Raw genomic sequence first — 10,177 nt, 5'->3', positions numbered from 1 at the left:
TGGATGGATGGATGGATGGATGGATGGATGGATGGATGGATGGATGGATGGATGGATGGATGGATGGATGGATGGAATCTGCAAGCCAATAAGCTTTGGATATCCTGATGAGATCTTATTTGATTTGTTCTGAGACATGGAAAGCACTTCAGCTAAGTCATATTTGTCGAGACGAGTAAATAAAATCACATTGTTCTGAGGTAATTCTTGCCACCAGCAGGAGTTGTGCTGCAAAGTCATTGTAAGCTTATAAGGCAGGTTGATCTAAAGCTGGGGATGGTAATGAGCGAGTCATAATAGAAAAAAATAACACACCAGCCATTCCCACAGTGGCAATCAAGCAAGCCAAGTCATCCAAGGTGACTCATACTGTTTGACAAATTAGAGTTGAAATTCTCCCTCTTTCTGAAACCCATATTGATGAATCAGAAGTGAGCCTTTGTCATTTCGGTTTTGGATGAAAGCTTCAAAAAGTAGTACTTCAGGTAATTCTCTGAGCAACACTTTGCATGCCAAACAGCACCTGAGTTCTTTCACAAAAAGGTCTACTGTAGTGCATGCTGCTTACCTCCACATAATGTACGTAAACTTGTATCCCAATTGTTTTTCTATGTGGCAAGAAAAAAAAAAGTAGACATCAACGGTGAGACGAATATGTTACTGTAGGGAAGGTTTCACGTGCAGAAAGCTGACATTGGTCCATGTTTTACGTCTCGCTGAAAGCTCTCTACCTCCTCTTTGTTTCTCTCTTGCTCTCTCTCTTCCCCCCTCTCTCTCTGGCTTTTATCAGATATCTGCCTTTTAGTGCAGAGCAATGATAAAGCAGTCAGAGTGGCTGTGAGAGAGCGCGGGTAGTCTAAAGCTCCGTATCTTCAATCTGAGCACCTCCTGCCTCTTAAGAACATTAGTAAGGAAATTAAACTCTCAGAGTCTTCTTAACATCGCACCAATCTCTGTCTCTGAGCAGCTGCTCGAGCGCGCCATGATCAAAATGTGACTCTGAAATCGTTCCCCCTCGCGGCTGTTCTCTGTCGAGATCTGGGTGATGCAGAAAGTCGGTGCCTTTAGGTCTGACTTGTACCTTGTGTGGCTCTTCCCGGACATGTGACGGTTTACGCTCATTGCTTTGTCTTTTGTGGCCTTGCAGTTGTCCCCAGGTTCAGAGGATGATGACGGCGAAGGGCCCGTCAGTGAAAAACTCGGTCGAATCCAGTTCAGCATAGGCTACAGCTTCCAGAACACAACCCTCACCGTCAAAGTTCTCAAGGGCCAGGACCTTCCAGCCAAGGATTTCTCCGGCACCTCGGACCCTTTCGTCAAAATCTACCTGCTGCCTGACAAGAAGCACAAGTTGGAAACCAAGGTCAAGAGGAAGAACCTCAACCCCCACTGGAATGAAACCTTCCTCTTTGAGGGTTTGTCATATTTACAACTTTTAAAGACCTGAAATGTAATGTTAATCCCATTGGATTCTGTAATTTTCTCTGGGTTTAAATGTAAATCTTAAAGGGGAAGTGTTGCATAAAATTTACATTTTGCATGTTTTAGGGTCTCGATTGCACAAAAATAAATCTTGAACATATAAGTAAAATCAATTTAATAAGAATATGCCTTATAAGGTAAAGTTAATGCATACATTTTCAACCCTTTCCAGTTAGAAGATGCAGTAGCACTTTATTTGAAGGGTTGTGCGTAAGACTGACGTGACAGTCATAAATATGATATAACACCTGCTATTACATAAAGGAGTCTTCGTGAATCTTTGATTGTTGTCATGAAGTATCATTTGGTAAATAATGACACTTTTAATGCAAAGTTGTACTAAAACTTGCATTAAAAGTCCATTAAAAGTGTCAACCTTGCATTAAAAGTGTCATTATTTACAGAATGACACTTCAACACAACCTTCACAACCATTCATAAAGACTCCTTCATGTTCATAAAAGGTATTATGTCATGGTATGACAGTATTATGTCAGTCTTATGAACACCCCTTCAAATTAAATCTTATTGAAGATGCTCCTTTGGTTATAATCAGTACTGTGGCTGTGCGAATATGTCTCCATCAAGCTATAATTTCTTTCCATTCTTGCAGCTCAAACTCTGTCAGGCTGTAAAACGGCTCTTTTCATGTTTTGCTAACAAATTCCTGAGTAGACTGATATCTGGGCTTTGACTTAACATTAACTTTGTTTTCTTTGAACCATTTTTTTTGCGAACTTTTGCATCATACTTGAGGTTGTTTTTCTAGTTTGGTTATAAACTCAGATCACATGAATTTACAATTTTTCTCAGATTATCCCTTGTGCGTTTGGCTGAATTCCAGACTAGATTTGTACGCTCTTTTGAATTTTATTTTTTATTTGACATTCTTTGACATTCTGCCATGCAGTTTTGATTTGTAAGAAACCATGGAAAACATTTCTTAAAGCACAGTCTCTTCTCTCTGAGCACTGGAACCTTTAACTCCCTCAGATTAGACGTAGCCGTTTCGATGGCTTCTCGAACCAGCCTTCTTTTCCCGGTCCACTCACTTTATAAGGACAGTCAGCTCTAAATAGATTTAGACAAGTCCCAAAATCCTTCCATTTTTTAAAAGATGAATTTAGCTGAACTCTGTGGGATGTACATCGAGTTAGAAATGTTTGTGATTTTTTTTCAGACTTATACTTTCCCATTTAATAGCTATTCAAGTTTGTTTAAAAGTAATGAGGCTCTCCAATCATTTTGACTGTGTGAGCAGTTAAATATTTGCTTTTTGCTTTTTAATCTTATACCCTACATTGAGTTTTTATTAGATTTTTCCCCCTCAATTTTCTGCTCTTTTATCTCAGGTAATTTCATCTGCAACATTTTATTTCGGCGACAGTTTTCTACCTGATTAAACCATCAAAGACCTTCAAATTACAAAGATAAATGAAGTGCTTTTGTAGAGTAAGTGGATTGTTTGGGCATAAAGTTTTGAAATGAGAATAAGTTTTGCTGGTAATACTGATTTTTCTTCTGAGTGTTCGTGTATTGGGGGGGAAAATGGCAGAAACATAAATACTTTTCTGTAACCTCTGTATCAAACAACAACATAAAAATAATAAAGAATTCATGTTTCTTGAAAACTTTGTATATATATATATATATATATAAAGCTAATCAATTTGAGTTATTTTAGAAACTAGCAATAGTTGTTGTTTGAAAGGAATGTTTTGGGTGAATCTGTTACAGTTGTATTCAAAATGTACTTCTTTTGTTTTTTTTGCACGATAAGCAATAGCAACCACAATCCTGTATATTTCAAACAGTCTGAACCAAGAAGCTGGTTTATTAGGCATTGTGAATAGAAATGTAAATATTGTGCTCATTTTCCACCTGTTAAGACACTGCAGTTTTCAGACCAGGAAACTGGTTTCTTTGCTTTTTCTCATCAAGTAATACAGAGATAAAGCTCATTTGCAGCAAGCCTGGCAGATTTCAAAAAGACTTGTTTCTCCATTGAAAAGGAGCTTTGTGTTAGTTGTGTGAAAACTCAATATCAAAGTGTGAAATTAGAGCAAGTTTTTTATTGATTAGACCTCCAGCCTAGAAACAGCAGACCGATATTCTGTCTTGCTGTAATAATAATCATCATCTTGTAAGCTGCAGAGGCTGTTTGTCATTTGCAAAGACAAGTGTTTTTTTTTTCTTCTTGTAAGGAGCAAGTTTTTTTTATGACTTTTGAGATTGGCTGAATGTGAAACGACAAAATAGGAAAACTAGGGTGGAATATTCTCAAACCTTTCCCAAACCCACAGCCCTTTAAGCTTGAACTCGATTAGTTTGTGACAGGGAGCTCAGCTTTTGCTCCACACGTTGGCATTTTTTGTCATATCCTTCCGTGGAAGCATGTTGCACATTACTGTTCCCTCTGTACTGTCAGGAACATGCTTTTCGCAATCTGCCACTGAGCTGTGCCTCTCCGCCCACAGTGTTATCTGCTCCCTGTGTCTGCTTTAGGCTTCCCTTACGAGAAGGTGAGAGAACGCACTCTCTACCTCCAGGTGTTGGACTACGACCGCTTCAGCAGGAACGACCCCATCGGAGAGGTGTCAATCCCCCTGAACAAGGTGGAACTGGGCCAGCTGAAGACCTTCTGGAAGGAGCTTAAGCCCTGCAGTGATGGCAGTGTAAGAGGGGCTGTTAGACAGAGCTACGGCTGATGCTCACTTTTAATCCCAGTGTAATTTGTTAAAGCAAGTGTGACACGTTTGGTCGCAGCTATCATCATGTCTGATGTGATTTTTGGGTGAGCAATGATCATAACTAAGCCAGCCCGGTCACTGGACCGTCTGTATTTGGCACATGGAGTCAGAGCAGAAAGGGCAGTGATGTAACATTGCACAACGAGGCAGTGAGTAATCTGGAGTTTGATATCCCCTGATGAAATCTGATCTTAGACCGGATGATTCACACTCCATTGTTTTTTTTGTGTTTTTGTGTGTGTGGGTTCGTTTTTGCAGGGGAGACGAGGCGACCTGCTGGTGTCTCTCTGCTATAATCCCACTGCCAACACCATCACTGTGAACATCATCAAAGCTCGCCACCTTAAAGCCATGGATATCGGGGGCACCTCGGGTAAAGTCTTTGCTGTGTTTGTCACCGTCTCAAATCTGTGTTTTTCACAGTTTGGTGTTTTTGCCTCGACTTTCAAAGTTTTGAGGTTTTAATTTGGATTTGAAGTACACGGTACTTACTGACCGGTCAACACAGAATAATGAGTACTTTGCTAAGAATTTCTTTACACTTTTTTTCATATTGCAGTGGCAGCAGGTCTCAAGTACTAATAAAATAAATTGATTGCTTCTACAGAATTGTTCAAATCAAAGAAAGTACTTTCAGTGCGCACCAATGTTTTCACATTAAGTGACCGATGAAGTCAGCGTTAGTCTTTCCTGTTTGCACAGGAGGACTGAAGAATTATCAGTCAGCTGCAGCTCTTTCTGCCTTTGTAAATTTATAGACTTTTACTTGACAAAAGTCTGTAATTCCTTTCTTTACGTCTTCGTAATAATGCCTTGCTTTGTGTTGTGCTGAAAGTTGTAATGTGACAAAATGAGGAAACAGTCAAGGCGTTTGAATACTTTTGTAATCTAGTTACTGTCCTCTGTTCATAGTCACAGCAGCAAGGTGACATTACATCAAGCATATCTGTTGACTTCTATCTGCCTGTATATCTATGAGGATCTTGAACCTCCCAGCTAAATGTGCATCAGTGCACTCTGGTCTCTTCTGGTTAAAAAAAAGTATCAGGTCCTGCTGTGACATGCTTTCTGTGCATTTTTTTTGTTGTTGGTAAAATTAGAGTTTCCTGCAGTTACTATTACCAGATACAAAATTGCTCCAGAATTTGCTGTACGAATCCCAAGCCCCATTTCCATAAATACTTCCTCATTTGTATGTTTGCTAGCTCAGGGAATAGGTTGACCTTGAGCTCAATCGAGGTCTCTGCTTCCCTGCTGCCTTTCCTGTCTATAACAATCAAGAGGGTAATTGCAAAGCTGACCCTGAAAGCAAAAAAAAAAGAGAAAAAGAAACACATCCATAGGCATTTTCTTAGTTACCCTTGGCGTAAACTTCTGCTCTTTTGCGTCCTTTCTGCAGACCCTTACGTAAAGGTGTGGCTCATGCACAAGGACAAGCGTGTAGAGAAGAAGAAGACGCCGGTGATAAAGCGCTGTCTGAATCCAGTTTTCAACGAGTCCTTCCCCTTTGACGTCCCTGCCCATGTGCTGAGGGAGACTACCATCATCATCACCGTCATGGACAAGGACAGGCTTAGCCGCAACGATGTTATTGGCAAGGTAATTTATGACATAAGCATCTGTGGGGGGTCTGCAGAGATTTTTAGATAGGTGTCACGGGTTAGCTCAGTCTGTTGTAGAATCGTAGAGTCAACAGTACTTGTGGGCAAAGAACATAAAAACAAACTAAAATCAAATTAAGTAGAATGACTTATTTTCATTTTTTTTCTGTAGGAAAGGAATATTATTCAGTGTAGTTCCAAAACTAGAAAGAAATATTGCATGTTTGCTCAAATTATCCTGTTGTTAGATTGTCCTGATCTAACAACAGGATTTCAGTCACTTTCTTTCAAAATTTGCTGAATTTAGCAAAGCTTAGTTGAATTCAATAAAATCTGATTTGGTTGTAGTAAGTTGACTTTTCTGTCAAAGTCTCTTCATAGATGCGGTTCTGCTTATTATAAAAGCTTGGTTATAAAAAGATGAATACTTTGGGTTGTACTTTCTGCAAATCAATCGCCTGTGCGGGAGGGGTCAAATTTCTGCAAGCAGGGTTGCTGAAAAGTGTACAGGGACAGTTTCAAAGAAACACCAACATGGACCGCGATGCCAAAGCTTCTCTGCACATCCTGAAGCTTTTTCTTCCTTAGACAAGCCACACTTACAAGCTCAGACATCCAGTTGATGTTAAAATTACCTTAAGTCACTAGATGGGGCCTTCTGCTGCTGTTAATGGTTCAATTTTGCTCCGAGTTAGGCAAATGTCACCCGTTGTGAACTTGAACAAACAAGGTTTTGTCATGACAACCAAGCAATTTGAACAACAACCAGCCGTCTCCTCCTATGTGTATGAGTTGGCATTAAGCTTGAAGAGACATACAACTTACAGAAAATTTAAAGTAAAGGTTATAACTCTCTTCTTTGTTTGAATACTGACCATTTCAACCTCTAGCTTCATTAATTTAGGCAACGGTGACATAAATATTGCTTTAGTAATACAGCCTGTGAGTGAACGGGGACAGCTATTGCTGCTTCACCTCACTGCTTTTCAACTTATTGCTGCTCGTCAGCAAGGACTGATACCAAACACCATCGTTTACCATCATGATACACATGAAAACATATCGACTTGGAAGAGATGGGCCATACAATGGCTTTTTATGTCCTCAGTAGTTTAAAAATTTTCATGAAGAGTGCCTGATTGTTTCTTTCTCCACTCTCAGATCTACCTATCGTGGAAGAGCGGGCCAGCAGAAGTAAAGCATTGGAAGGACATGCTCGCTCGGCCGCGCACTAACGTCGCCCAGTGGCACGCTCTTAAGGCCTGATCGCACCACCCAGCTTCCTCCATGGCCACTTCCCGTCTCCTTCTTCCCACCCTTCTTCTCTCTCCCCTACTCCCGCTCCCGTCCTTATGCACAAGACTGACTTGCTGCCAGGCTGCGAAACACGGGTACAATTAGCCATCTGCTCTCTTAAACCTTTAAACTCTTCTCTATTTTCTTTTAGAATCTCAATTTCCTCTTCCACTTCTCTCTGAATTTCTCGCCCCTTGTGCTGTTGTATGTTTTTTTTTTCTGTGTCGCCACTTTGCCAATAGTCCCCCTGTTTCTGACTGTCTGTATGTCTGTCTTTCTGTCCTTATGCAATCGGCCCATGGAGGTCTAACGATCTGTTTATTTGTCGCTGCAGTCCCTTACCGGTTAAACAAGTTGGTATCTTAGAGAATCATAATAATTTGAGCTCATTTAATCTTGTTGTATAAATAGTACAGTTATACAATATAATACAGAAGGCAGTGTATGAACATACAGGCGGGTGTCAATAAATTACAATACCATGGTAATGTTAATTTAGTGATTCAGCTCAAAAAGTGAAACTCACTGCATACCAAGTGGGTAAACTAGAGTATTATATATTTCCAGTCTTTATGTCTGTTAATTTTGATGACTGTGATGTACAGCTAATATGAACCCCAAATTCAGTTTCTTGTAGAAGTCAGCTATTACATAAAACCAATGAAAAAAAATTAATACAGCATTGTGGTGCTACAACATGTACTATACAATGTATGTCTTCAATAATTGACCGGGGCCACCAGCCTGTGGCTCTGCAGATGTGTGCGCCAGCCTTCAGTTCATCCTCATTGTTGGCTCTGGAGCTTCGGCAATGTTTGAGCTTCAGACCAGGAGAGTTTGCACTTTTGCCATATTTTGCTGGAAAAATAAAATCTGCTCTTCTAAAAACCTCGTCAGCAGAGTGAAACATGGAGTGCTCTGAAACCTTTTTGGTAAATGTCTCTGCTGACGTTGGACTTTATAAAATACAATAGAACAACCTCAACCAGCTTGAAATCTGTGCCTCTTCCCTTTATCTCCAGACTCTGGGATCTTGATTTACCAATGAAAAATAAAATCTACTTTTCTAATGAAAAGAGGACTTTGGACATGTCCTTTTTAAGAAGTATTTGTCAGTGTCTTGCATTCAGGAGTGTCTTAACACAAGGAAGGTAACAGTTGCAGAATATATTCTGGAAATGACTCTTAAAGCTCTGACTCCAGCCACAGTCAGTCCCTTGTGATTCTCACCAAAAATCATAAATGAGCTAGAATCCTCTCAAGGCTTCAGTTATCCCTGTTGCCTGTGCCAGATTTTTCTGCCACCCTTTTTCCTTCCACTCAACTTTTCAATCAGCAGCACACTCTTGTGGTTTGCCACCTTTGTACAGAATGTCAGTCTCTGTCTGCTGCTATCTTCTATTTATCTGAGAAACAGAAATTTGGGTTTTCAGTAGTTGTTACTCGGTAATGATCAAAATAAAGAGACATAAATGCTCCAAATATATGATGTTTGTAGTGAATCTCTATTAATTATTGATTCTATTAATGAATTAACTTTTCTGTGACGTTACGATGCATCTTATGAAGATATAATTTAGCTACGTAGGCTGGCAGGGTTTCACCTATGAACACTAGTTAACTGTATCTTAGCCATATTCTGTCACCTGTTTCCCCGTTTCATTAGTCTTTTCATTGACCCTACTGTTCTCATTATTTGTCCCAAGTGTTTTACATTTTTCTCTCATAGCAAACCTTTTCTCCTTCACTCAAGAGTGGTTTAATGTTCAGCTGAAGTCTTTGAAAGTGATCGATAATAGGTTTGTGATGAAACAAGCTGAACTCAGGATGGATTTGTTCACACTGTTGTCTCTTCTCTTCCTTCTATTCTCTCTGTATTCTCTTTTCTCCTCTTCTCTTCCTTCTGGCACAATATTAGTGACTTACTTTGCCTCACCACTCCTCTCACAACAACCCTCTTTCTGGAGCCTTCCTTGTCGTCTGTGTGCTGTGGGTGCTGTGCTGTAGCTCCAACAAAAATAGAGATTTAAAAAAAAAAAGGAAAAAAAAAAGCAACTGAACTTTCCAAAGCTGGGAAAAGATGGGACACAAACTTGTGATATGGATTTGTCCCGATTTTTCCAGAAAGAAGAAGAAAAAAAAAAACAAACAAAAGACACGGAGAGAGAAAAAAGAAGATGAGATCCCAGGATGTCACTTTTCATGCATCACCAACAGAGGAAACCAATTGAAATCTTCCAATGTTAACAGGAAAATCAAGGCTGAAGGCAACGTTTGTGCACGTGGATTCAGCTGTGTGCACATACTTGTCTTCGCCCTGTGCTCTTCTGTCACGCTGGTGGGTGTCCACCTCCAGCAGGTTGGACTGTATAGTTAGACTGCTGTGTTGCAGTTGAGTGTGCATTTACAGGAGCAGCGCACTTCGAACTTTACAGAAATCTTCTTCTCTTTTCTCTTTCTTCTCTCGCGCTCTTCTTGCTCTTCTTACTGCCATCGTTTCCCCATCCTCTACTGCCCTGCCTTCTGAACGAGGGCACGGGGAAGTTCATTTTGCACTTTTTTGAAAATGTAATAAAAATAATAATGATGATTATAGTTTTTGATGATGATGATGATGGTGATGATTATAGCTGTGGTGAAAATCAAGGGAGGAGAATCTGGAAGGGTTGGCTGCAGTCGGGGGGGAGAGGTGACGTTTGCTCGGTGTTTTCAGGGTTTGGAGTTGAAGCGGAGGACACAGAGGATGCAGGGCTCTCATCCTCCTCTTCTTGGTCTTTTTTGTGTTTTTTTTTTAAAATATGAGAGTACTTATGTGTGCTTGTGTGTGTATATGGAAGGAAACTGCAGGACTCCTGGTGGGAGTCCACTGATGTTTGAAATGTCAGGCTGGGATGGAGATTCAAGGCACGTTTGCCTGTCTCATGGAGACTGGCCAGCACAACAGTGCTATTACACAATGTGTCGATTAACATCAAGCTTGTCAGAGCTCAGAGCTGCACATTGTTATACTGAATGAGTCCAAGAAAGAACAGCTTATATATATATATA

The 10,177-nt window shown here is 40.2% G+C and overlaps 1 protein-coding gene across 5 annotated transcripts in view; it reads left to right on the top strand.

Moving 5' to 3' along the window:
* syt7a (synaptotagmin VIIa) overlaps positions 1-9,274 on the top strand; it is a 102,807-nt gene extending 93,533 nt beyond the window's left edge. For 4 of the 5 annotated variants that reach the window (XM_008412119.2, XM_017305209.1, XM_017305210.1 and 1 more), the window contains 5 exons: positions 1,148-1,415; positions 3,988-4,157; positions 4,491-4,605; positions 5,632-5,831; positions 6,995-9,274. In XM_008412119.2, coding sequence (XP_008410341.2) covers positions 1,148-1,415; positions 3,988-4,157; positions 4,491-4,605; positions 5,632-5,831; positions 6,995-7,099 — 858 coding nt within the window. In that variant the 3' untranslated portion in view covers positions 7,100-9,274. The remainder of the gene's footprint in view (positions 1-1,147; positions 1,416-3,987; positions 4,158-4,490; positions 4,606-5,631; positions 5,832-6,994) is intronic. The other variant, XR_001776680.1, reaches the window with a different exon arrangement.
* Positions 9,275-10,177: the final 903 nt, after the last annotated feature.

This window comes from Poecilia reticulata, linkage group LG6 (genome assembly GCF_000633615.1).
Source record: "Poecilia reticulata strain Guanapo linkage group LG6, Guppy_female_1.0+MT, whole genome shotgun sequence".
NCBI classification, from domain to species: Eukaryota; Metazoa; Chordata; class Actinopteri; order Cyprinodontiformes; family Poeciliidae; genus Poecilia; species Poecilia reticulata.
Note: the sequence above shows the minus strand (reverse complement) of the source record. Positions and strands in the feature narration are given on the sequence as shown.